The sequence below is a fragment of the Acipenser ruthenus genome, chromosome 19, assembly GCF_902713425.1.
Source record: "Acipenser ruthenus chromosome 19, fAciRut3.2 maternal haplotype, whole genome shotgun sequence".
NCBI lineage: Eukaryota > Metazoa > Chordata > Actinopteri > Acipenseriformes > Acipenseridae > Acipenser > Acipenser ruthenus.
Window position 1 is genome coordinate 30,973,583 of NC_081207.1, and position 27,324 is coordinate 31,000,906.

General features: G+C 39.5%; 3 protein-coding genes across 8 annotated transcripts in view; 2 read left to right on the forward strand and 1 right to left on the reverse strand.

Moving 5' to 3' along the window:
• Positions 1-548: 548 nt before the first annotated feature.
• Positions 549-9,119, forward strand: LOC117424704 (E3 ubiquitin-protein ligase AMFR-like). 2 transcript variants are annotated; one of them, XM_034041352.3, is made up of 13 exons: positions 549-1,681; positions 2,624-2,716; positions 2,869-3,033; positions 3,343-3,495; positions 3,737-3,777; positions 4,100-4,232; positions 4,579-4,712; positions 4,827-4,937; positions 5,049-5,239; positions 5,556-5,659; positions 5,759-5,875; positions 6,142-6,332; positions 6,669-9,119. In XM_034041352.3, exons 1-13 carry the CDS (start codon positions 1,418-1,420, stop codon positions 6,844-6,846), a joined length of 1,875 nt encoding a protein of 624 aa, XP_033897243.2. In that variant the 5' UTR covers positions 549-1,417; the 3' UTR covers positions 6,847-9,119. The 2 variants fall into 2 exon arrangements, with proteins under 2 accessions (XP_033897243.2, XP_033897242.2); XM_034041351.3 differs by having other exon boundaries at positions 551-1,681; positions 5,759-5,893.
• Positions 9,120-12,933: 3,814 nt separating this feature from the next.
• Positions 12,934-25,180, forward strand: LOC117424451 (dipeptidase 2-like). Of its 3 annotated transcripts, none has more exons than XM_034040789.3 (12): positions 12,934-13,066; positions 14,492-14,699; positions 15,577-15,703; positions 18,184-18,313; positions 18,820-18,961; positions 19,811-19,877; positions 21,225-21,290; positions 21,596-21,772; positions 22,376-22,460; positions 22,773-22,848; positions 24,375-24,510; positions 24,691-25,180. In XM_034040789.3, the coding sequence occupies exons 2-12, from the start codon at positions 14,539-14,541 to the stop codon at positions 24,868-24,870; spliced, it is 1,347 nt and encodes a 448-aa protein (XP_033896680.1). In that variant the 5' UTR covers positions 12,934-13,066; positions 14,492-14,538; the 3' UTR covers positions 24,871-25,180. The 3 variants fall into 3 exon arrangements, with proteins under 3 accessions (XP_033896680.1, XP_033896681.1, XP_033896682.1); XM_034040790.3 differs by having other exon boundaries at positions 12,936-13,066; positions 21,228-21,290; XM_034040791.3 differs by lacking the exon at positions 21,225-21,290 and having other exon boundaries at positions 12,937-13,066.
• Positions 25,179-27,324, reverse strand: part of LOC117424447 (solute carrier family 12 member 4-like) — a 29,554-nt gene continuing 27,408 nt past the window's right edge. For all 3 annotated transcript variants that reach the window (XM_058992862.1, XM_058992860.1, XM_034928346.2), the window contains one exon: positions 25,179-26,129. In XM_058992862.1, coding sequence (XP_058848845.1) covers positions 26,038-26,129 — 92 coding nt within the window. In that variant the 3' untranslated portion in view covers positions 25,179-26,037. The remainder of the gene's footprint in view (positions 26,130-27,324) is intronic.

Sequence of the window (27,324 nt, forward strand, 5' to 3'; positions counted from 1 at the left end):
AGGGAAAAACTGGGGCATTTTTTTGTCAGACACAAGAATCCTTCATCAGAGTCCAGTGAGGCACTGGGGTTTTCCAAAGACTGAGGACAACCATTAAGCATAATAGCTGAACCACGAGCAGCACATCATACCTTTAGCAGTTAAAAGAGGTAAAAGCAACGTTTTACCAGTTTGAGAGTTTGAGGAATGTACACTGGACTGCCTTACAGTGTACCTAGGGTAACATTAGGCAGCCCATCCTCATCAGGATTTGCGAAACCAGTTCGACTGTATCTAGCGCAGGAAACTCCAGACCAGTCTATACAGGTGAGACCAGAAGCCACTAGACACTGACGGGGGAACTGCTACAGAGACTGTTGTGAACTCTGAGTATGCAGGTGACGGTTTAGTCGCAGATCCGTGCAGATCTGTGCGGTTCTGTGCAGCCTACCGCTTGTCACAGCGAGTTGAAAGACGTCACACGCAGCCCAAGCAAGCTGACTGCTCAGATTTTACAAGCCCGACAGTTCAGCTTTTAAAAGTAACTGCATGCGACAGCACAGCTTAAATAGTCTTATTTGATGTCTACTACGATAGCACACACTTGACTAATGCAAAGTGTACAGCAAGGTGCAAAAAGCTCGCAGTTCAACCCGCTCTTTTTCTACTGATCTGCGGAATCTACAAACGATTTAAAACTCTGTGGCACGCTAACCGGAAGGAGGAATTTTAGTGACGTAACAAGATAACCGGAAGAGATGGAGGTGGTTAGAAACTCCGTGAAATAGTAATTGGATATAGTGTTGTGTTGGAAATAGAAAGAAAGAGAAAACAAATCGAATTGTTCGCAGTAGGGACTGTGAGAGAAAGAGCAAAGAGCAGCAAAACGGAAACCTAGGGAGAATCAAAATACAGTTATTTAAAGGAAGCTGACGATAAGAATGGTAAACAAATAAGGCCAGGCTGTCAGAAATATCACTGTGAAGTACGTGTATCGCGAAAAAAACAACCAATACGTTTAACTGTTCAAGTGTGCCATACCAAGCGGAGTTTAACTACGATCAAAAACTTACTCGCGAGATTTTTATTTACTAACCGCACATTATACGCGAGAAAAAAGGAAGAAAAACAACTTCACACCCACTGTCAATAAAAAAAAAGAAACTGGCACATTCTGTGACTGTACTCGGAACTACACGCTTTACACAGAAAATATGATTTCATTATATTATAAATACTGTATCGTACTGTTTTCAAAGTGACAGCGATATTGTTGCTTTGCTGGTATAGCTTGTCGGTTATATTAAGAATAAATACAGAAAGAAAGTTAATTAATAAACCGAGCCTCTGAGTGGTTGCCGTTGATTATATATTGCTGTTATTAATATTGCTACTTTAGACAGTTGTTACTTGGGGTAGCCGCATTGCTAGTGGTAGGATGCCGCTACTTTTCCTGGAACGGTTCCCTTGGCCCAGTTTGCAAACGTACACTGGTCTTAGTGCGGTGTTACTGGCTGGCAGTGTACTCAGCGCCTATCACACTGTGACCGAGCCAGTCCACGAGGATCTCGGTGCCGAACTAGACAACTCTAAAATTCTGCACAATGCGACCACAGGGCAAGATCATGAAATCCACGACATCGACAGTGGGGTGGCTACAGACATATTCTGGTACCTCGTTTCAGACAGTTTCTTTGTATGGGTAAGTTTTTAGTCTACTTTTTTTTTTTTTTAATTTATATTGGAAGTTCAAATGTTTTGTTTTATGTTTGTGTATGTGTCATTTAACTCCCAACTCCAGGTAATGAATCTGTCAATACTGTTATCCAGTAGCCAATTTTAAGATAATTTGTTTGCAAGATTAGACAATCATCATAGGCACTTATTACAGGCAATGTATAGCTTGATTTTACTTGTAGCCAGTGCAGTGTTCATGGCTATCCTTATTGACACTCTGTGCTTTGTACTGTGTCTTATAAGTGCATGGTTATAAATATATAAGAAAACATGGGAGTACATGTGTGAATATTGGTAGATCTAAGATCTTAATATGTAGGCCTATGCTTTTTAGCAAACTAGCAGCCAGGTAGGAGATGTTTAAACATGTTATATTGGTTTACTGAATATTTTGTAATCTATAGGTCCTTTTATTTAAATAATTGTTGGCAAATTATATATATTGCACACTGCAGATGCATCTTCCCCTTTTTAGTTTAAACAAATCACTGGTGTATCTATGTAATGTAGGTAGCCTCTTCTATACAGTGCATTTACAGAAGTACCAAATGACATGAAATATTAAAGGTTTGCATCAGTTCAGGCAAAAAGGGTTAATTATACGATTACCCTATACCCCTCTGGGATAAGCCACAGATTGATTTCTGTAGAGCATTTTACAGCACTTGGGAATTGCATCAACCAAGCTGTCAGAAAATACCTTCTGTTTAAGGAACTGACTACAAAGACTTTGAAAACTCCAGATACATACACTTGCACTGAGGGCTTTAATAAATAACATGACCTTGGTAAGCTTTTGGAAAGCAGGCCTTTTTTACCACTTATTTCAAAGTCAAAATATGCAATGAATAATATACACGTGCTTGAGCTATATCGTCTTATATATCGTCTATTTCTCTTCTGACAGGTTCTTGTAAACACAGCCTGTTGTTTCCTGATGCTAATTGCTAGAATTATCCAGTACATGGTGTTTGGCCCCTTGCGTGTCAGTGAGAGGCAGGTAAGGATGAAAATTAAAATCACAATTCATTTTCACAAATTCTGTCACTAGGCCATTTAACAAAAATCAATCAATAAATAAAACATGAGTAGGGTACCAGTCAAACGGAACGAAGACGAATCACTAAAAACTACCATTCTGTTTGTTTGCAGCACCTGAAGGACAAGTTCTGGAACTTCGTCTTCTACAAGTTTATATTTATCTTCGGGGTCCTGAATGTCCAGACTGTGGAGGAGGTTGTGATGTGGTGCCTCTGGTTTGCAGTGTTGGTTTTCTTGCACCTCATGGTCCAGCTATGCAAAGATCGCTTCGAATATGTAAGTAACAGTACTGTAGAAAGAAAAAAAATCTGATTGAATGCTTAGCCCTAACATTCTTAAGTCACATTGTAAGTCTGGTTTTGCAAGGCTGGAGACTGGACGTTGCTACATATAAAATGTAAAATCAAGTTGGGTTGTAGTTAGCTGTTTATAAATGATGTTTATTAGGAATAAGTGCATGTTTTTTTTACCATGTCAGTTGTTTCTTATTAGTTTTGTAACATTGGCAGTTAAATTTTCAAGTCACAGAAATGATCCTTCGATGCTTTAACCCAAACATCACAATCTTTCATTTTTCATATCTAGTTGTCTTTCTCACCCACCACCCCGATGAGTAGTCATGTCCGAGTCCTGTCCCTGCTGGTGTCCATGCTGCTTTCCTGCTGTGGGCTGGCTGTAGTGTGTGGGGTGGTTGGCTATATCCAGGGAATGCACACTGTTGCCTTCATGGCTGCAGAGGTAAGCACATTTTCTTGTTTTTCTTTTAGATATGTGGTACTGTAGATAAAGACCTGAAAACACCTGCTTCTATTGATGTTTGGTTTCTAATAAAAATGAGTTGGTGCATTACTTCAGGCACAGAGTTTCTGAATCCAGGCAAGGACTGTAGAGAGATAAATTATATTATCTAGTAAAACCATCTGTAATTAATAACTGGAACTGATTTCTTTCTTTCTTTCTTTCTTTTTGTATACTGTAGTGCCTGCTAGTCACAGTCCGAACAGGTCATGTCATCATGCGGTAAGTACTGCATGAACTTTCAGAAATAGCTTGTCTGGAAGTCATTTTCTCCCATTGTATTTGTAACCTTCATATATTTTTCAAAATCCAATTACGGAAGGCAGTATCTGTCTTTAACACTCAACACTTGGAAAACACGCTGAACCAGTCAATACGTACAGTTGTCTCTCTACAGTATAAAACTGTGATCAGCAAGGAGGTAAAGGTGTTTTGTAGGGATTTATAACATACCTGAACCCAAGTCATTTTACATGAAGGAAACCACACTTTTGTATGTCTCGTCTTCATTGTGGATCCTGATTCTTGCTGTTTCTCACTTCAGCTACACTATCCACCTGTGGGACCTCAATCACGAAGGCACCTGGGAGAGCAAGGGTACCTATGTGTACTACACAGACTTCTTCATGGAGCTGACCTTGCTCTCCTTGGACTTGACGCATCACATTCACATGTTGGTAAGCATAAGGCTGTGTTCAAGAGAATTCACAATCAATATATATTGATTTATTCATGGTGTTCTGTAACTGTGTTAGGATGCGTGTCGTCTCGTTAATGAAGTCATCCCAGAGGACCTAAACAGAGCATGCTGAACATGTAATTGATCCATTGTTAAAATAGCAGGTTTGTTGCGTGATGTAGAATCATGCAGCTATTGGATTTCATTCAAAGCTTGTAGTCTTGTGTTTTCTTCAGTTTGTCCTTGCATTTATTTTACTGGTTCCTGTATCAAACCCTATAGTATAGGGTGTTTGTTACAGTCTTTAATCCTTTTTATTTGTTTTTTGTCTCCTCTTTGTCCAGCTCTTTGGTAATATCTGGCTGTCCATGGCCAGTCTGGTTATTTTCATGCAGCTTCGGTACCTCTTCCATGAAGTTCAGCGCAGGATTCGCCGTCACAAAAATTACCTTCGAGTGGTTGGAAACATGGAGGCGAGGTGTGTACAGAAAAATAAAATCTTGGGAGGTTTTGAAGGAATAGCAACATGTGCTGCTGAACTATATTGGGGTGAAGGTGGTTTAACTAATCTGTGTTTTATATCTGCTGTCAGGTTTGCCGTAGCCACTTCTGAAGAACTGGCTGCCAACAATGATGACTGTGCAATCTGCTGGGATTCAATGCAAGCCGCTCGCAAACTGCCATGTGGGCATCTTTTCCACAAGTAAGTAACATATACGTGTGCTGAAAAATGTGATGAATCAAAGTTTAAAAAATTCACATAAAAACAAGTGGATTCCCATGGCTGGCTCTGACTTTTCTTTCGATCCCATAGCTCCTGCTTGCGTTCCTGGCTGGAACAGGATACCTCCTGCCCTACGTGTCGCATGTCCCTGAATATCAACGAGAACAGCAGAGCCAGGGAAGACAGGCAGAGGGAGAACTTGGGAGAAAACATTGGGCCAGTGCCGGGAGTTGAGGCCAGGCCTCACATCAACCACCACAACCACTTCTTTCATTTCGATGGTGGGTTTTATAAAAGGAGGCTCTAAAGCAAGTCATTCTCAACTCCATTCCACAGTCCAGTCTTTTGTTCTAAATCTGCATTGTTTTTCAGTGCACATAAAAAGATCATCCAAAGACAACATCTGAGATCTGAACTAGTCTGTTTTTACAGTAATTGTTCTCTATATCCTTCACACCTTGTCCATAAAAAGGAAACTGGTTAAGACAAAAAACAGGTCTGCCTAGGGCCCTGCAAGACTTGATTTGACAACTGCTGGTGTCATATCTAGTGGTTTGCCTAGAAGCATTGTTTGGCTGAATGTCTTGTACCTTGTAGGCTCCCGGATTGCAAGCTGGCTGCCCAGTTTCTCAGTGGAAGTGATGCACACAACTAACATCCTTGGTATTACACAGGCTAACAACTCCCAACTCAATGCTATGGTGAGTATGAATGTTGGAAAACGGTGATGTTGTAAAATGCATATAGTTTTATGTTGTTGTTCTGAGCTCAACAGAGTCGCATTGTATTCTGTATTGCAGGCACACCAAATCCAGGAAATGTTTCCCCAAATCCCTTACCACCTAGTGCTCCAGGACCTGCAGTTAACACGTTCAGTAGAAATTACCACTGACAACATTCTGGAGGGGAGAATCCAGGTGCCATTCCCCACACAAGCAAGTATTATACCTGAAAGGAGGCTTGCATTGAAGTTAGAGGCATTGTTAAAGTTAACTACCTTTTTGCAAACTTTTTATGACCGCAAAAGCGGAATGCAAGCTGGCATTTCGTTACTTGTGTATATCCGTATCTTTTCTTGCTGATGTGTCATTCTTGTTTTAAACTCTGCTGGATATGTTTCAGTCATGTTTATTACACTGTGTCCTGATTTTATATAGGTAACAGTGTTGAATTGTTTTTGCAGCCAAGTGAGCAATTACCCCTGGAGCTCAGTCCAGGCACCAATGAGGCTGCTGGAGCCAGTGGAAGCTCTGAGAATGTACCCAATGAGACAGAGGACTTTGAAGCCAGGGGGAGTCGCTTCTCCAAGTCTGCTGAGGAGAGACAGAGAATGCTTCTGCAGAGGAAGGAGGAGCTTTTACAGCATGCTCGCAGGTATGGTGCAGTCACATTAGGAGGTGCCTGTCTGACTGTCTGTCTGTCTGTCTGTCTGTCTCTGTATGGATATATGAAAGGATGTAACTCTTTCTAGAGAACTGCATATTCAATTGTGACAAAACTTGCTTAGAGTTATTTAGAGTGTCAGAATCTGAGGATATAAGAAGATGCCTGTCTGTCTGTTTACATACAAATGTGGTAAGGTGTGCATCTTGCCAACATGTTTGTGTGTAAATAAATATATCCTACTTAGACTGTACAAACCTGGGTTTCTCTGGATTCAGTCTGAAATCTTTGTTTCTAAATGTTGTTTTCTGTTCATGGGTACTGTAGGCGATATCTTAGTAAAAGCCCTGATCAGGAGGAAGAGGAGGATGAAGACGAGGATGAAGAAAGTATCCTCTTCTCAGAGCGGAGTTCCTCTAGTACAGACTCTCTCACAGTGCGCCGCAGGATGCTGGCGGCTGCTGCAGAAAAGAGAATGGAGAGGCAGCAGGACCCTCTGCTATAAGGACTTCTGGAGGGAGATACAATGATGCTTGATCTTTATACCAGCAGCGGCAAATTCTTCTTGAGTAAACTGACTGGAGCAGTGTCACAGTTACAAAGGAAAAAACTAAAACAACAACAAAAAAGGCAAAATGAAGCTTTTTTTTTTTCCTTCCACATCTCACCGACAAAATAAAGTTGTTTTTTTTAATGTGAGCATGACACTTTGCCTAAATTGCTTGGCTGTTTTTAGGTTGCCTTAGAAAGACAGACCTTTGTGGGACTGTTATCATAGACTGTTGCTGTTAACAAAGCCAAATACTGTAGCATTTAGCTTTTAAAATCTACGTATATATTTTTAGACACAAGGACAGATAAAATGACAAGGTATATGGCATTTGGTTATATCAAATGCAGAGTGATTTCTATTGGTTTAAATTAATTTCCTAAAATTCCTGTTTAAATTAGCCATCTTATTTGTCCAAATGATTTAAAACAGAGAAAGGACTTGTGTCTATTTTTGTAGAGATGCAGGCACTTGGTCTGAGAATCTAGCAGCAGATCAAGTTGCAGATTTAGGAATCGCACACCCCTTTAGTATTTGAAAAGATTTCGTACTTGGGAGTGGCAAAACTGTGGACTGTACTGCTGAGAAGCAATGGGGAAAAAGTTCTGTCATTCATTTTCTGTTTGCCATATAAAGTATCGCATCTAAGGATGGGTTAATATTTAACAGGTTACGCATTTTGGAACCTATTTATGCAGCAACATGTCAAACAATCAAAGGAATATATAACCCAAATGGTCTGTTTACAGCTTTTTCAAAAATGGTATGAGGATGTGCACAACAAACACGTCTTGTGTTTTTACTGAGAAGAAAATCTTGAAGCTGCAGACAGGAAGCATACATTTGCATTTATAGTATTTATAGTTTTGTTTAGCATTTTGATAGTCTGAATAAGCTTGCTTTTGAGTAAAAGATTAAAAGCATTATATTAAGAGCTGCTGATTCAAATGTGGAAGTTTCTTCTGAGGGCTAAGTTTGATATGTATTCAAGATTAAATAGTGCTCCTACAATTAAAATAGCACTCCCATAATATCAGTCAGTCTAGATAAAGCAAGAGGCTAATCAAAAGCTTATCATAAGGACTTAGAAATACTAAAAGAAACAAGAAATTGAATGACAAATGTTTCCACTAGAAGTCTCTTCTTTTTGGAGACATTGAAGAGACTTGTGGTCGAAATGTATTTCTAAGTTCAGCACTGTTGAATGTTTAATAGTTCTGGATGAGTCCTTGTTAAGACTAAGCATTTACCCACGTTTGTTCTTTTAGTGCCGCTATGATGCTTTAAAGCAGTGCTGATGGATGATGTGCAGATCTCAAAACAATTGTATACAAGAGAGCAATTTTTCCAGATTTTTACTTGTAATAATTTGGCTGCAACACCTGAAGTACATTGTTTTTATAATTTAAATGTTGGGAACCTCATGTACCCCAATGAACACTATTAGAGTCCCAACATTTAGTTGCACTCTGATGAAATCCAAGCAATTACCAAGGTTTTGTTGAGATTGTGTTTGATTCCCTTGGAGGTTGCACCAGCATTTACATTTCCCTTATGTCATAAAAAAAAGCTTTGTATGTAAGAAGAATTTCAGTGTTCCAGATGTCGATGGATCATGTTTCAAATGTCATTGTGTTACTTAGTCCTGCTGCACAAAAATATCTTTGTAGCAAAAGTTGTAAAGGTATTTGTTATTATGTGAACCATGCAACCAACCACAGCTGTGTTACATGTATATTTCTACCATCCCAACTACAGTATTTTATATTGTCAAGCAATACGGTACTATCGTCCATGTTGAGACTTCTGCAGATGGGTTTACCAACTGAGAACAAGTTTTATGAAACTGGAAAGGTATAATCTATTTGATTCTTTTTGATAACCCCCAAAACATTTGTGCCCAAGTAAAAAGAGGACTACAGCATAATGTGCACATTATATATATATATATATATATATATTCATTCTTTAGAAGCTGATTATACATAGATTTTTGTAACTCATTTTTTAATGACAAAACACTGATTTTTTTTTATTAAACATTTTGCTCGCCCTGCAAAAGGTAAAAAGCTGCAGAGCTACAATAGAAGCCTTTAACCAAACCTAACTTAATTTTTTGAAGTGATGCATTTATTTTACTCTTTTTAAAAAGTTTCCATTTATCTAGACTTCAGATTGTCTGCTGTTTTGTTTGAGCTTTTAATTGTTCAATAAATAAACTGCCATTACATGTTTTTGTGAGTAACACGTTTTATTGTGCAACTTATTGGTCAGCAGACTTTGGATGTTGTGCATGCTTTCACACATGCAGATTTAAGAGCCTTAAAGCACAGAACTTATGTTCAACAAAACAAAGTGACATTTTGAAGAGCAAGGATGATACACATGGCAGAAACCTAAGAAGCAAGAAAAGCTGAATATATGCAGAAAAAGAGCAAGTGTGTGCGCATGGTGGTCTTACATGAAACGGTTCTGAAATGACTGCAACACTTGGGAGTACACATTGTGATATGCATTTAGATCTGTGTGTAGAGGTGGTGTTATCACAGATACCGGTTAGCATTGGGCTTTCCACAGGCATTATTAGGAAGTCTAAGATTAGTGCTAATAGGGGTTTGTAAAACCCGGCAGTAATGAGGTTTCATTTGTAATGGTGGCTACACCAACCCGATTATACTGCTTCACAAGCTTAAGTCGTAGGAAGAGACTAGTTTGGAAATCACATGATTTAGGAAGCATAGAGCATATCCAAAGACACATCTGTTGAATTTCATATTGCAGAGAGGACTCACAAAAGTGACATCATTTTCACCGATATTAATTCAAGAATAAAGTGGTAGATAAAAAGAATATTAAATTCAAAGGATTTATAGAATGCTGCCATACTTCACACTGGTAATAGCCGTAATTTAAAACATACTGTTAAATTCATCATTTAAATAAGTAAATATCGACCTGGCTTTTTTCATGTAAGTTCAAGCAAAATGCAAAAGTGTATAGTTCTGGTAATGTAATTCCCTTTGCGAACAGCAGAGGGCAGAAGATCGTAGCTCTGATGTTGCTGCACTAATTAAAAACAGCAGGCGGTCAACAAGTACCCCTGGGGCCGGTTTAGGGCCAGAAACTGGTACTTCGTCAGAATGTGGTACGCGTACCCGTTTAACGCCAGAAAATGGTACGCTGTCAGCGCTGTGATTGACTACTGCACAAGTCACTACGAACAAGACAAACTGTAATTCACAAACAACATCGTATATGTTTACAATTGTAGCTAACCCCATGCTTCTCAATGAAAGTTCCATACAGTAATGGGCGTCCACAAGGGAGCGGGTGGGGGGCACTTGGAATCTGAATTTACAAAAAATAATAATAATAATTTAAGGCTCTCAGTTAGTGGTAGGCAGTGGTACAGAGGAGTCATCTATTCGGGTGCTGAAATCATGTTTTTGAAAGCACCAAGCTGATCAAAAGGATACCAAGCTGGGTGCGCTCAGACTACTGGAACAGAAAGGCAGTGCAACGTTAAAGAACTCACACATTCACACAACCTGAGCGCGAAGAAATCAGGACCAGTAAGGGACCTTATTAAATAAAACAATTATTTGTTGACGTTCGTTAGTCTGAATTTGATAAACGGAGTCAATATGGAGGCACATTTACAGCATTGCTTTTCCTCAGATGTTGTGCACGTATACAGTATGTGCTTTACCTTTCTGCTGCATTTATAAAAATGTAATCCTGGCTTTAAACCCCAGCTCAGCCAGTGACTCACTGTATGACCCTGAGCAAGTCACTGAACCTCCTTGTGCTCTGTCTTTAGCATGAGGAGTGAACCCGAGGTCCCGTTCTAGTGACCCTGCAGCAGCGATTGCTGTTGCACAGTTCACAGCTGAGGGAAGTTGTCTTGGATAAAGGTGCTAAATAAATAAATAATAATTTTATTATATAATGCTAATATAGTTATTCATTATTAATAGCATGTTTAATCATGAAACTTGTTTTCATGTCTTCTACAATAAAATCATTTTTATACTTTTTACCCAACTCAGTAAGTTATGCTTAAATTTAAGCTGAGTATAATTATATTGTAGCTTGCTGCTGGCCATTTACAGGATTATAATACTGCGCCTCTAGTTAGGTGTGTCAGTGCTGCGGCTCTGAGCCACACAAACCAATGCATAATGATTATCATAGTACAGTTTAAGTGTGTGTGTGTTTGTTTTAAATGGTTCATTTCGGCTGGAGCAGTGTGTTTTACATGCACTTCGTTACTAATGTCAGCAGGTGACATTTTGTTTTATAGTTTACACTTCCTGCTCTGCTTGGTTGTAGTTGTTTTTCTTTGCAAAATAGGCCTATATTTATAATTGTTTTGAGTCTGTTAATAAAGCACATTTTATGACTGCTGTGTGGTTAAAAATAATTCTAAGATGTGGTGACAGTAGCTAACGTGTATTCTTAAATTCCCCTTACTGTGCAGCACAGACTGCGCACTTGAATTAAAGAAAGATAGACAAGTGTAAACGCAACCTGAAAATGATAAGGATCTCTGCTGCCACCCGGACCTGTGCCGGTGTCCTGACAATCTGAGCTACCCGCTCAGAATGAGCTACCCGGTAGCTCAGACTGTCAGGCAAGTCTGGAAAACTGCGCTACCCCTCAGTATGAGCTACCTTGATTGAAGTATAGCAGAGGTTCATTCAAAGGCAGTAAACTATACCCTGAGAAGCTTGCAGTCTATGGTGTCTATGCTTTTTTTTTTTTTTTTTTTTTTTAACAAAATATGCTTTTTAAAGGATTTTTATTCTATAAAGCAGGTAATGCTTTGCTCTGTGTTAAAGACCGCGGATCAGAGGGGGGCACTTTTTCATGCTACATTGGTTTTGGATAGCCCATAAAGGCTTTCCTATCTATAGTTAATAGCAATATTGACAGTATTTGATACCTGTATCTGTACTGATTTATGGGCGTGTATCGAAAAGTGATTAAGTAACGTAAAAAAAATTAAGAACTTTAAGGGCAAACTCAGTACATAGTAGGACCCCCTTAGGTCCTGTCCACGCTGTGCATTTAAATGGTATTAGTTGCCTTTAAACCAGCTTAAAAATGCTAAATACGGTTAGCGTCCACATTCGCAGCGTTTAAAACCATACTCGAGACCACCTCAGGGGGTAGCCTCGCGTCAGGTAGTGCGGTTTGTCAGAAGTATGAACGCTGTAATACCAAACTACTTTTTTTATGTATCCTGCAATAGTAAAACAGAAGCTGTGAAACAATTCACAACTGGTCTTCTTTAAATTAAAGTTGTTTTGAAAACGCTAGCTGCTGCGGTTGGGGATATCAAGCACTTTTAATTGACGCTGGGACGGTGGTGTGTATATGCGATATGTTATTGTATTTCACAAATTATTCTTAGGCTTCACAGGTAAAACAGAGACTGTGAAACAATCCACATTTGGCCTCCTTTAAATTAACGTTGGTTTGAGCACGGTAGCTGCTGTGGCTGAGGAGATAAAGTCCTCTCACGCGTGTCTGTTATTGTTTTTCACAATTTATTTGTTTGATTCACATGTAACGCTTGTGAATCAATTCACAATTGGTCTTCTTCACATTAAAGTTGGTTTGGACGCTCTAGCTACTGTGGTTGGGGAGATAAAGCCATTTTACGCGTGGCTGAGGCTAAGTGTGCGTATATGCGATATGTTATTGTTTTTCACAAATTATTCTTAGCATTCACATGTAAAACAGAGACTGTGAAACAATTCACAACTGTTCTTCTTTAAATTGAAGTTGGTTTGGACGCGCTAGCTGCTGTGGTTGGGGAGATAAATCCCTTTTCATTGATGCCAGGACCGGGGTGCATATATGCGGTATGTCATTGCTTTTCACAAATTATTCTTAGGCTTCACATGTAAAACAGAGGCTGCTAAACAATTCACAGCTGGTCTCCTTTAAATGAAAGTTGGCTTGAGCACCCTAGCTTCTGTGGTTGGGGAGATACAGCCATTTTCATTCATGTCGGGTTAGCGTGAGTCGAATATCAAACGAATATGGAAAGTCAAGCTAACTTTACTGCGGTGGGCGGAGCAACTGCAAGCGTTTGTGTTCAAGCTTTTTTTCCAGCTGGGTTCAGCTGCGGAAGATCATCTGAAGTGTACAGAGCAGGAGATCGACAGTAAGTTTCTTTCTCGTATAAAACAGTTGTTATTTTGGCCTTACTGTTTCAGAAATAAAATATAAATCATGTTAATACCTTTTATTGGATATACGTTTCCTCGCCACATAGGTACATGAAAGAATGTTAAAGTGCATTTGAGAAGCACTAGTGTTGCAATTACATTTTAAAAAGGAATTCATAAAGTCTGAATGCATGATTGCATTTTTATTGTAAAAGGCTATTTTTTACATAAAAAACTAAGTTAAGCAAATGTACAAATGGTGGAACGTTCAATATCTGTAGCGCAATGCAAGAGCAATTGTATGAGTTTGTTTCACTGTACCTTGTAGTTTTGTTACAGTTTTTCATCAAGTGAAATACTTGGGCATCGCATGCCTCCTCTTTAGCATTTCTTCGAAATAGTATTTTGTAGGCTTTTAAATTGTTGGTGTAGATTCTGTATCTGTAGCTGCGCTCTGCAATGTAGATTCTGTATCTGTAGCTGCGCTCTGCAATGTAGATTCTGTATCTGTAGGCGCGCTCTGCAATGTAGATTCTGTATCTGTAGGCGCGCTCTGCAATGTAGATTCTGTATCTGTAGGCGCGCTCTGCAATGTAGATTTTGTATCTGTAGGCACGCTCTGCAATGTAGATTCTGTATCTGTAGGCGCGCTCTGCAATGTAGATTCTGTATCTGTAGGTGCGCTCTGCAATGTAGATTCTGTATCTGTAGGTGCGCTCTGCAATGTAGATTCTGTATCTGTAGCTGCGCTCTGCAATGTAGATTCTGTATCTGTAGCTGCGCTCTGCAATGTAGATTCTGTATCTGTAGGTGCGCTCTGCAATGTAGATTCTGTATCTGTAGCTGCGCTCTGCAATGTAGATTCTGTATCTGTAGCTGAGCTGTGCAATGTAGATTCTGTATCTGTAGGTGCGCTCTGCAATGTAGATTCTGTATCTACAGGTGCGCTCTGCAATGTAGATTCTGTATCTGTAGCTGGGCTCTGCAATGTAGATTCTGTATCTGTAGCTGAGCTGTGCAATGTAGATTCTGTATCTACAGCTGGGCTCTGCGATCACTTTCGAGCTTTCTATCTACAGTCGTTGCCCATGCATTTTCAAAACTTGTAATCTGGATAAAAGTCCTATATTTTTTACCTATATTTTGATCCAGTTTTTCAGAAAATGGCACTGCTGGATTACATTATCCAGATTACAAATAATCACGATTACTAAATCAGTTTTAATCTCGATATAGTATAGGATATAGGATTACAAAATCCGGATCACTTTTATCCAGATTACAAGTTTTAAAAAACTGGCCCCAGGAGTCTAACCATACAGTGACATTGACTCACTCTGGCTTTTCTCTTCATCACCACTATATAACACACTACAGTCCCTGTCTGCCTGTATTTGTGTGTGTTTTTTTTTCTTTTCCAGGCTTCTAGCACCCAGGCAGACTTGCAGAGGTCCTCACTTCTCTCTCCATGTTGTTCCTGAATCCCCTTCAGTCACTGTGGACTGCATGGCAATCTCAGGGATGCGCAGTGACATCACTCCTCGTTATCGTGCTTCTAGCATGGTCTTCAAGCACCAGCGTGGAACAAAAGACCTTGGATTTAATGAGGAGAGAGCCTCTAATTGATGGGTAGGTGTCTCATTGTGTTTGCTACAAGAAAGGTGTATTTAATTAATATAAAGCAAACAGTAACACTGCAAAAATACAGTGGTAATCTTTTATAAGGGTGCTGTCAGTATCTGCATGCTGTCTGGATCCTGCAATAGCTGCAGGGTGTGATCAGTTGCTTTCTTACGGTCATGTACTGTAATTGTACATTATAAGCTTGCAGCTGTGCTGCTATGATTGTGTGCAGAAGGGATGAGCAACATAATTATTATTAGTGCTTTTAGAAAAACGACACACCGTTCCCATGCTTATACCTTTGAGACCTACTGTAAGTGATCTTTGAAATAAAAACACAGGGAGACTGCTTTGCTGAAGTAGGGAATGAAGTTCACAAGAGACTAGCCCAGGGATCGAGTCTGTCCTGGGGCTGCTTTATTTTCTGTAAAGAAATTCAGATTTTCTTCCAGTTTAATCACAATAAGGAAACTGGAAATGATTCAGTGTGTTGCTGTCTGGCTGTCTGCTTTGCTTCCCTGTTTTGTTATGTGCCCTAATTGAAAACTTCAGTCTACAGTAATGAAGGCACAACAATTGGCATGGTGATCGTTACAAGGTGCGGAGTGTGTGGGTTCTGTACATGTGGAAGCAGTTCAATGTTACTCTACCCTAATAGCCACATACATTCTTATACTGACCCATATACGTTTTATATAAGCTATGGGTCCTTTTCACAAAGTTTTACCTCACAAGCAATTAAAAGAATGTTTTGATGAACTAAATCTAGTGGAAAGCAGTTTGGATTAAGAAATATATAATGTCTAATTATTTTTCAGAGCCTGAAATAACAAATACAATGTTTTCCCGACCCCCCACCTCCCTCCTCTCCCTGTCTCTTTAGACACAACGATCTTGCCCTGCAATTGCGAATCAACTACAACAACAGGCTGAGCACCATTGACTTACACAACCTCTCAAAAACCCACACTGACATTGAGAGACTGAAAGCAGGGCATGTGGGAGCACAGGTAATCAGCACGGGACGGGGTTGTTAATGCAGCCACAAAGTGATTGATCAATTAACCCTTATTATGCCAGCCCTGGCAGTAATTCCTGAGAATTAGAGTTAAACATGCAGGCAATTCCATTAATTAAGCAGTAGAACCTCAGGTAGAAGGTCTTTTGGTGGTTGACCAAGCCAGGAAAAAAAGGTACAGACAAGTTCACCTACCAAGGTAACGCCCAACAATCGAGGAGACAGTGTCTCTGTTGTGGTTTTAAACATTTTGAATCTTGAATTTACATTTTCAATGTTTTTTCTTTCCTTCTGTTTTGATTTTTTAAAAGCGAAGTCTATGTGATGAATCACAGTGGTCTACCAACGTGCCAGTGCTTCCTGATTGGCGAGTGGAAGTTCTGAGGGTTCTGATATATTTGTGAAAGTTCTGAGGGTTCTGATATATTTGTCGAGTGCCGTGTTCTAATCTAAACTGGAAGCAGGGTCTGCAGTGGAGCTATCTCACTTCCTTAAATAGAGTGCTTTCACTAAACTCACAATGCAAAATGTGCCCCTTTCATTTCTATAGGTCAAGTACTCCTCTTGAAATAACAGGAGCTGGTCTTTAAAAACACTTGGTCATGCTTTTGTGTGTCGGCCTGGAAATAAGAACAGACAGTGTCTGGAATTTGTAATGCATGTTTTCTGAAATAAGAGGTGAATGATATAAATGGATACAAATTCTAATAAACTAGAACAGAGAAAGTTATTAAATAATATTTAACTAACAGAGGGATAAAACCCTGAATATTACAATACAATAAATTGTATGCTTGTAAAATATGTTGGATGCAATTGTAATTATATAGTATATAATTAATAAAAATGATTATATATATAATATATATATATATATATATATATATATATATATATATATATATATATTACACACACATACAGGCAGTCCTCACACTTACCACACAATTGGTTCCTGAAAGTTGCGTTGTAAGTCGAAGCGTCGTGAATCAAAGCACATGTTCCCAAAGGAACAATGTTATAAATTGGGGTTACATTCCTGACTCTGGCCAGATAATATGTTTTTACAAAAATGACCCGTTATATTGTACTCATGCAAATATTTATTTAGCTCTTTCCACTCAGCCCATTGATTTCGGGGTGGCGCCGCCCTGGTGGTTACGTGCATATTACTCAGGCACCTACCTGGCTTGTTTAAAAGTACAGACTCGGGGCTTTCCAATGACGTGTTCAGTGTGTGTATGTGCAATTCAATAAGTGCAGTCGTTGTTTGAATAGAAAGTTAGTCACGGAACTGCATTATGGAGCAAAGCACTAAAAGTGAAGGACTTATGAATGGGAAGTTTGTTTTTTGAAAATTTTCTGACAGTTCATTGGATAGAAAGACTGTTACTTGTATCTGTTAGTTCCAGTATCACAGAATGCATCCAGTCTGCTGTACCCCCTGCATGCTGTAAACATGCCTTCACTGCTCAAGTAGAATCCCAGGGTAGAACTACAACCTGCTGTACCACCGGCATGCTGTAAACACACCTTCACTGATCAAATAGAATCCCAGGGTAGAACTACAACCTGCTGTACCACCGGCATGCTGTAAACACGCCTTCACTGATCAAATAGTATCCCAGGGTAGAACTACAACCTGCTGTACCACCGGCATGCTGTAAACACACCTTCACTGCTCAAATAGAATCCCAGGGTAGAACTACAACGTGCTGTACCACCGGCATGCTGTAAACATGCCTTCACTGCTCAAGTAGAATCCCAGGGTAGAACTACAACCTGCTGTACCACCGGCATGCTGTAAACACGCCTTCACTGTTCAAATAGAATCCCAGGGTAGAACTACAACGTGCTGTACCACCGGCATGCTGTAAACACGCCTTCACTGATCAAATAGTATCCCAGGGTAGAACTACAACCTGCTGTACCACCGGCATGCTGTAAACACGCCTTCACTGCTCAAATAGAATCCCAGGGTAGAACTACAACTTGCTGTACCACCGGCATGCTGTAAACACGCCTTCACTGATCAAATAGAATCCCAGGGTAGAACTACAACCTGCTGTACCACCGGCATGCTGTAAACACGCCTTCACTGTTCAAATAGAATCCCAGGGTAGAACTACAACCTGCTGTACCACCAGCATGCTGTAAACATGCCTTCACTGCTCAAAATACACTTTCTAGCAGACCTTCTGCTACAGGCAGCAACAACACAACAACACATGTTAGTTTCGACCAATATTTATGACTCCAACTCTATGAAAGTCAATGGAGTAAATGTGTTCAAAAAAGTGTTCAACATACTCACAGGAGGTATCATTGCCATGTAAGTATAGTGTATCAAACAATATTTATAACACTGAATAAATTGGTAATAACATTGTTGCAAATAGAGGGTATGTAAACTTTTGACGACAACTGTGTGTGTGTGTATATATTATAATGACTATATGGTGTTGTTTGCAGATGTGGTCAGCCTATGTGCTGTGCAGCTCTCAGGACAAGGACGCGGTGAGGTTGACTCTGGAGCAGATTGATGTGATCAAACGCATGTGCAGCAACTATGAGGAGCTGGAGCTGGTCACCTCCTCCACAGGTACAGATTCAGGACTAATACGTTACTGTAGGGCCTGTGAGACGTGCCTATATCAACACTGAGGCGCCTGTGAGACGTGCCTATATCAACACTGAGGGGCCTGTGAGACGTGCCTATATCAACACTGAGGCGCCTGTGAGACGTGCCTATATCAACACTGAGGCGCCTGTGAGACGTGCCTATATCAACACTGAGGGGCCTGTGAGACGTGCCTATATCAACACTGAGGCGCCTGTGAGACGTGCCTATATCAACAGTGAGGCGCCAACAGTTAAACAGCAGAGCAAAACAACAACAACAAAACAAACACAATCTGTCATGTGTCTGTTCTGCAATTACCTTTCAGGGAAACCCTTTGTTTCTTTTTCTATGCTAGTATGCCATTAAGTTTAATTGGCATAATGGTTTCCATGTGTTTAGCTGGAGGCATTTAGTACTGCAGTTATAAAAGTGTTTTATAAGTCCAGTTGTGTAGTTTTATGCAGTGTTGATTCTGTGTTTTTTAGCTGTCAGGGAAACAAAGAAGATTGGCTGCCTCATTGCGATAGAAGGAGGCCACTCCATTGACAGCAGCCTGCCAGCCCTCCGCATGTTCTATGACCTGGGTGTTCGCTCGCTCGCTTTAACCCACACGTGCAACACTCCATGGTAACTGGGTCCTTACATTGAGTACCTTAAGCGGCAGTCTTGAACAAGGTCTAAAACAAAGCACAAAATCTGCTGTTTTTGAAGATTGAATCTGGTAGCTAACTACTGGTTTCAGATTCCATCGAGAGTCAAGGTCAAGTGAATAAAAAAAAAGTTTATTTATTTGAGCTGGTTCACAAAGCTTTGACTCACGCAGTGTTGAAGCTAATTATTAAATAGTGAGTTTTCCGTTTATCAGTTACTATATACACTGCTGTGCAAAAGTCTTAGACACATTCAGGAGTTATTATTATTATTTATTTATTTATTTATTTCTTAGCAGACGCTGTCCCAACTACACTTACTTATTTCTATTGAAGTCTATTAATGTGCTTGTGATGCCATTTACTACATAGTTAATGATGTAATCATCTACTGTTCCTTTCTATTTAAACCTTCAGGCATCATGGATTGGGTGTACTTATCAATGTATTTTCCTTTATTCTTATATATAAGCATTCTTCTGAAAAGAGGACAATCTGACAGTGTGAATCAGAGCAGAGCTCAAGAAGAGGTGTTTCAGGACTGTGCTAATGCGTGGTGCAAATGCATCTCTCTGGTAACACTGCACAGTGCAAATGCATCTCTCTGGCAACACTGCACAGTGCAAATGCATCTCTCTGGCAACACTGCACAGTGCAAATGCATCTCTCTGGTAACACTGCACAGTGCAAATGCATCTCTCTGGTAGCACTGCACAGTGCAAATCCATCGCTTTGGTAACACTGCACAGTGCAAATCCATCATTGCTTCGCATTTCTTTGCACACTAGCAGACCCCGGGAGATGTTAACTGCTTCTTCCTTTTTAGGGCAGAAACATCATCCACCATTCACAGGGTTCACCAGAGGGATATCAGCTTGACTGAATTTGGCAAGGTAATATGCTTCTAATGTGTAGCTATGTATACTAGAAATTATGTTCTCCAGATTTTACAAGGTTGATTTTGTTTATGCAGCAATTATTAGGCAAACATATTTCATGCTCAACTCTAGACACGCTCATAGTCCATATAAAATGTTTGCATACAGAAAACAGAGCTGTGTCATTCATGACTAGTAAACACGCCACAGTGCTGAAGGAAGAAATACTGAAACACTCAAATTCAATGCTAGTCTTTTTCAATGTCTTCAAAATTGTATAAATATTTAGCATTATTCTAATGATAACTGTCAGACTTGTTAGAAATAAGAAGCCAACCCTTTCTAATAATGCTCTAATACAGGGGTTCCCAAACTTTTTTACCCAAGACCCACCTGTTCAGCTGCATTAGGCACTGCGGCCCACTATTAGCACTCCTTGGGAAAATGTCAAATTAAAAACACATTTTATATGTTTAGACCTGTAACGTTATAAATAAACCCAAGCTAAACTGGCCTTTATTCCTTTGAATAAATAGTATAAATGATGGAAATCACAAGAGATGCATGTCTCTTATTATTCCCATTCATAAATCCCTGAACAGGAATCACTTTTGAGTAAAACCAGTATAACGTGCACAACAACATAACTCTTAAATCCTAATTTCTGAACACTGTGTAACTAAAACGTCCAGCAGTTACCTCTCACGCTGAGCTGTCATGTACAAAAAAAGACAAATGCGCAACAGAAGGAAATGAGAGCTGTGCCTAAGTTACTTTTTCACCACTACTCTGTACAACCAATTACAACTTCCAAAATCACATTCAGTTGGCTTGCTGCGCCACTTAACCAAAAGAAAACTTATGAAAATAAATCCATCTGCAGCGAAATTTGAATCAGTCAAAAAAAGTATTTTTTATTATTATTATTTTCAAACAAAACCAATTCTAGCGTTATTTTAAGATGACTGTGAATGGGCCGGTAATCAATAAAATAGCAGTATATCCAAACATTTTAATAAATCAATTACCGGTAAGTAACAAGATTTATCATTTTAATTAATAACTTGATTTAGTTAATATTGAAACATACAAAGTACTCAATATTTTAAATGTTAATAGCTAATTAGTCACAAAAACGTATTCATCATAGGCATCAATTGAATTTTTTAATTCATGTTATCAAGTACAAAAGTTAGTATGAAAATGTTTACAGAACCTGAAAACTTGGCCCACGGTACAATTGCATTCAAACTCCTGTAGCTGCCTTTTTTGTTCTTTAGACTTTGCAAAACGTATTATTTGGTAGCAGATTCGACATATTGTAATTTTATTAATACTGAACACACTGTTTACATCTGCCAGCAGAGCGATCACATGACCTTAACACTGCAGTATTGTCAGAGCTCGCACTTTACATCCTGCCTACAGGTAGGCAATCTTTTAGCTCTGATTTGTGAATTTCTGCTTTGATTGACAGTCCACTAATACTGCCTTGCTACACTTCCAGGACTGGAGATGCCCATCCCTGACCTCGACCTCCACCTCCACACCACCTATATAATACAAGACCAGCATGCATTGAAACCACAAGATTGCCATTTACTTGTCTTGACCGTCATGCATGATGTGGTTTGTGTTGATAGCGTATTAGACTGTGCAGGTGTGCGAGGAGCAGCTTATGCACTAGGGTGATGCCAGCTGGCGTGTGCCTGACCATCGGTCCTGTTTTCTAGGAGGTTGTAAAGGAGATGAATCGTCTGGGGATGATGATTGACCTGTCCCACTCCTCCGTGTCCACAGCCAGAGCCGTGCTCCTCATCTCCCGGGCGCCTGTCATCTTCAGCCACTCCTCCGCCTCCGCTGTCTGCAACAGCCCCAGAAATGTGCCCGATGACCTGCTGCAGCTGCTGGTAAGCAATGAATCAACACTAACACTTAGACATAATGCACAGAGCATGCCTTATCTGAAACACTAGACCAAATACAGCAGATCAGAATTAACACACCGCCACATATTCTCACTGCAACACGCAGCTCGGATAGCGTCAGTCTGCTGTTTCTCTTTTAACGTCACATTTATCTGTGCTGTTTGATGCAGAGTTCCTATTTAACAAAGAGCCTTTACAGTGTGTCAGATTTCTGAATTTTCTGCAAATATTAAAGTCATCACTATGTAAACTACGGTGGCAAAAAGAGCACCAGTGTTTTATGTATTTCAGAAAATGATGTAATGCTCTTACTCATTGACCATGCACAGTCATCTCTCCCCTGGACAGTGACTTCTACCACAGCTAGACCTGACAGTAACGGGTGTCGAGACACAGAGTTGAAAGTGTGTTGACTGCTATAGTCCTAACTCTTCCAGCTCCAAGTGTTTCATGTCATTTTTAAATGTAAAACCTCTTTGCCCTCAACAGTGCACATCTGACCTCTTTCTTTCTTAATACATTGCTTTCTGCAGATTCCCACTCGCTTCTATCATTTTGAAAGTGTTGCTTGTGTTTTATTCTCAGAAAGAGAACAGAGGCATTGTGATGGTGAACCTGTACAGCCAGTTTGTGGCCTGTGGGAACAAAGCGAACATCGCCACAGTAGCAGGTCCAACAGCTTTGTTTTGTTATTGTTTATTAAAGTATATGTAAAGTGTTCACACAGTCCTCACTGATGCAACATTTATTAAGAGCGATGTGGTCCTTTACTCAGCCCCTGCAGTCACTGTAGAAGTGTAGATTCTGTACTGCATTACCCATTTGACAAATGAACCACATAAAACAAAGGAAGCATTTGCTTTTAAACTGCATGGCTTATTGGTGAATATAATGCAATGTATCAGATACTTTACAGTAATCCTTATTAATGAAAATGAGCAACTGAACCAAAGTTCTTATTGTGCAATACTATCTTTCTCAGATCATTTCGACCACATCAAGAAGATTGCTGGTCCTGAATCAATAGGAATTGGGGGTGATTATGATGGAGCTAGGGGGTTTGTAAAGCATTTGTATTTATTAAAAAAAAAAAAAAAAAAGACGAGAGTTCAGCTAAAGACTAGCACTAATGAGTGCCTGTCTTAAATATCTTGGCTAACTGTGTATGAAGCTGAAATGAGTGCACTCTGCTGACACTTTATTTAACAATATCCAAACACCGTCAATTTCATGACGTGAGTCACAATATTGTTCCAGACACAGAACAACATATTTTCTGCACTCAAATGTACCGCACTTTAAAGTGTTCATACCAGTGAGACCCCTGCTGAAAAACCTTGGGATTTATGAAAATCTTAATCTAGACCACTATATATGTATTTTTTTTTATTTCTTTTTTTTGAGGGGGGGGGGAGGTGGTGGTGCTGGTGACGCATTAAGAATTTTTCCACATGGCTGACCGCTACATCACTGACCTAGACTTAAGGGTACCGGGAGTGAAGCAAGCGGCACGAGTACATAAAAAAACAACTGTAGCTACTCATGGAAAGAAAATACTGTCTGCTTTTGCTCCTTTTGTGGAGACAAAATAAAATAAATACAAGAAATAGTCTGGGTACACATTTAACAGTGAATGTTTATATGTGATCTGGTTTAACATGTAAATCATTCAAAAAGAATACATCTACACATATTTTCAGTTTTAATAAAATCTTCAGTTAGTGTGTGAATGTGATTATTATTATTGGTCAACATTATTAAAACAATGAAGCGTCATTTTACAGAAATACGAAACCAGTGACATACCATCAATTTCCAATTGTTCTGTTATTTCGTACCATATGGTGTCTTTCTTTGTGTTGTCTTTATAACCACTGACACTGGCATCATAAAGAACATTATATGTTTCCACTTTAATAATTAAATTCTCATTGATGTCCATTTCTCTTTTATTTCTGTGGTAATTTCTGTGTGAACGAGACAGTGACAGTGAGTAATGACGTGTCGTGTACAGAAACATAGAAGGCTCGCACAGACAAACCGTCAGTTTGAGACAACAAGGCAATACTATCTTTGGAGTAAGGGGGGAGTTTGCGTAGCAGCTACAGTAATATAGAATGGTAATGTACACCTCTTCATGGTGACCCCCTCCCCCCCCAAATGAAATAGTCCGCTTGGACAGTTGTATTGGATTTACCGCTGTATCATGTATGGGGTTTCGCAGCCTCGCGAACAATAACAAACTTATACACAAACGCGAGCATCCATTGCACAGCTTTTTTCGTAACTATTTTAGGTGGCTTATCTGGCAAAGTAGATGGCAATTTAGCCGGCCTGCGGCTGGAAATGAGAAATTAGCTGGTTCCTCTGAATCCTGGTTTGGTTAAGTTGGAAAACATCTTCCCACCTTGCAGCTGTGCTTGAGCACAGCGTTCTCCGGTGTGCTCACAGTATTTGTTTAACCTTCGTTGACCACTACATCATAAAGACACATTTGTTTTCAAATTCCAAAAGAAATCAATTACTAACGTGTGAATTCCTTGTGCGTGTAAAGCTAGCAGTTCACTGTAGTGACTGATCGTAGGTTTCCGGAAGGCCTTGAAGACGTTTCAAAGTACCCTGCTTTGATCCAAGAGCTTCTGCAAAGGGACTGGACTGAGCAAGAGCTGGCCGGAGTTCTGAGAGGCAACTTCCTCCGTGTGTTTGAACAAGTGGAACGAGTGAGTCTAAAAATAATGAATTTGATCTGTAGCATTTGGAAATGGCTGGGAGCACTGGAGAATGTTGGTGGGTTTGGGGTGTACGAAAGGCAGAGAGCAGGATCAGGGACTTGGTTCAGAAGCAGCTGGAAGTAGTTAAATCACTTTGTTGGTTAATTAGGGAAATGTTTTCTTTTTCAGGTGAGAGATGAGCTTCAGGCAGAGCCAGCAAGTGAAAAGGAGATTTCACTGAAAGAAGTAGACAACCCATGTCGTTCAAACCTCAGGACATTACTCCCCAGCTCCGGCTCTCTCGGCAGACATCACCCTTCTGCTTCTTTACCTCTTCCTTTCTTATTGTTTTTTCTTATCGTGTTATGAGAGATTACTCGTGTTGTAATATGTTTTTTGTTTGTTTGCACAAAACCCCACAAAATCAATGAGGAAATGCCTTAGTATATTCATAAATATAATATTAGTAAAAGTCAGAAGTCTATTGCAAATGTAACAAGTGCTCATTGGAAGAATGTATTGGATTTTAAACAGCCTTCACCTGTGTCAATGAGAATGTTTAGCTTAAAAAGTACCTTTCCATTGTTCTTGTGTTGCTCCAATATTGAGATGTATTTAATAAACTTGCTTTGTACTGTATATAAAACATTGTTTTGAGAAAAGAAAGACTGTAAAACAATTGTATATAATACTTTATTGGAAAAAAAGAGAATCTGCTTGCTTTTTATATTTGGTGCAATTAAATTTAAAGCCTATAAAAGTCAACAATAATGCAGCTGTCAACAAGTTATAGAATTAAAAGCTGTAGATATAAAAGCAGACTTTAGTTCTGTCTTGGCTGAATGAACAATACATTATACACACTGATATTCCATATCATATCTCTGCTCATTACCAAGACAACTGGCATTTTATACAACTTTGTTTTGGGAGTTTTTAGCAAATAAATAATAAAATAAATCAGATTTTTTGTAACTTGCAGAAAGAAGGCAAACCTCATCTTAATAGTTTTGCCTCTCCGCTATCATAATAACCCATAATTACTATGAAAAAATAACTGGTATTTTCTAATAAAACTGTTAAAAAAACAAACCATTACAAAGAAAAATTGCATATTCAGCAGTACGAGAAGCATGTACTGCCATGAGTGGACTCACGTAAAGTTATGGTCTGATTTGGAAACCCTTGATGTGACTCGATCTGGTCTGCAGTGCGTAAACACAAAAGCACTCCCCCAGTCACATTACACAGCTCTGTACTGCTAGTCCCTCCCAGCAACAATATCTTCCGTTTCATCAGAGATGACCACTCTTCTTCTCAACAGTCGCTCTAGGGATATGTATTCTGTACTCGGTACAGAACAAAGGCAATAATAAAGTCACTCGAAGAAAGCTCTGAGCTTGACCAATCACACTTCTAATGTTCTGGCAAAAACCAACAAAAACACAAAAAAAACAACGTTTTTTTTTTTTATCTGTCCTAATTTGGAATGTCTTCAATATACTGGCAAAAAAGTGTAATAATACTGCTGGTGTTTCAGGAGTAGATGGTGATGACTTCTCGGCCCCCTCCTCGCACCAGCAGCACTCGCTCCAGACCCTCTGTCAGCACCTCCAGGAATTCCATGTCTGTGCGGAAGAGGAAGTCAAGGAGAACACAGAACTGGGTTCAGCCCCGACTCAGCGGGCTGCACATCATTTAAAATATTCAATCTCAAGAATAATTTCAAACCTGGCTACCTGGTAAAACACAGGCCCAATTACAAAAACTAACTCCCACCTTTCTTTTAGACTGTTTAAATATATATATTTAAACGTTCTAAACCTCACAGTTGTGAGTCGCACATCTCATGATCCTACTAGATTTAAACATCATAAAATCATGAGCCAGTCTAAAATATATCCCAAAAAACTACCAGTGGAAACTGGATCTTCGGCTCGAGACTGTTGCCACTGTCAGTTATCTAGCAGGTAATGACCGCTGCATTGGACAGCAATGCTTAAAGGTAGAATGGAAGAAACTTCCACGAACAGCTGAAAGAATGGCTTCAGCACGTCAGAGTCAATCAAGTTACAACACTTCGGACTGAACATTCACCTCGATGAGAAAACAGAAGTATAAAAGCTTGGGTTCAGGGAATGAAGAATGCCCCTGTACATTACTGCAGAAGGGTTTCTAACTACTTTATTTCCAATTTAAATAGAACATGACTTTTCTTACCATTTATTTTCAAACGTTTAACCCAAAGACCATTAAGAATTGAAGAGTTAAGTACTGGATTATCTTTTACAGTAGAACTATAAAGAAAAAGAAAAAGGGTAGTGGTAAAGTGTAAGTGGGAACAAACGTTTGTGTGAGGAGTGTTTCGTTATTAGATGAAAGTCTATGCATGTGTCTAATGCTACCCCTGCTGTGTATGTGTAGATTCAGCACTGTAAGCCCTTTAAGTGTATTTTTAATTTAGCTTCAGTGGAATGCATTTTGTCTGGACTCCCTTCAATTCAAAGATACTTATTTAGACATTGTATTTATTATGCTGCCATGACCTTCCAGTAAAGGGCAGAGTAAATGTTCCTTCAATGACTTTAAATCTGCAAGCTTCAACTCCTACGCACACCCACCCTGTATGCTACAATAACACAGGGGCAGCCCTAGCCTGGGAAATGTCCTGCTTCCACTTATTTTTCTGGTCATTGACTTCTACAGACACCGTGACGCAGAGAAATGCCAATCCCCTTATGGAAAAAAAACTGCACATGTAGTTGATAGCAGGGAAGCAGGGGGTGGATTAACCTCATTGCACAACCCAGAGCCAGACAGTCT

Bases quoted from the DNA above. Each gene is read 5' to 3' on its own strand.
- LOC117424704 (XM_034041351.3), top strand. From the start codon at position 1,418: ATGCCGCTACTTTTCCTGGAACGGTTCCCTTGGCCCAGTTTGCAAACG. The intron at 3,034-3,342 runs GTAAGTAACAGT...TTTCATATCTAG, and splicing joins GCAAAGATCGCTTCGAATAT to TTGTCTTTCTCACCCACCAC. The intron at 3,496-3,736 runs GTAAGCACATTT...TGTATACTGTAG, and splicing joins TTGCCTTCATGGCTGCAGAG to TGCCTGCTAGTCACAGTCCG.
- LOC117424451 (XM_034040789.3), top strand. From the start codon at position 14,539: ATGTTGTTCCTGAATCCCCTTCAGTCACTGTGGACTGCATGGCAATCT. The intron at 21,291-21,595 runs GTAGGCAATCTT...CCTGTTTTCTAG, and splicing joins ACTTTACATCCTGCCTACAG to GAGGTTGTAAAGGAGATGAA. The intron at 22,461-22,772 runs GTCCAACAGCTT...TATCTTTCTCAG, and splicing joins GAACATCGCCACAGTAGCAG to ATCATTTCGACCACATCAAG.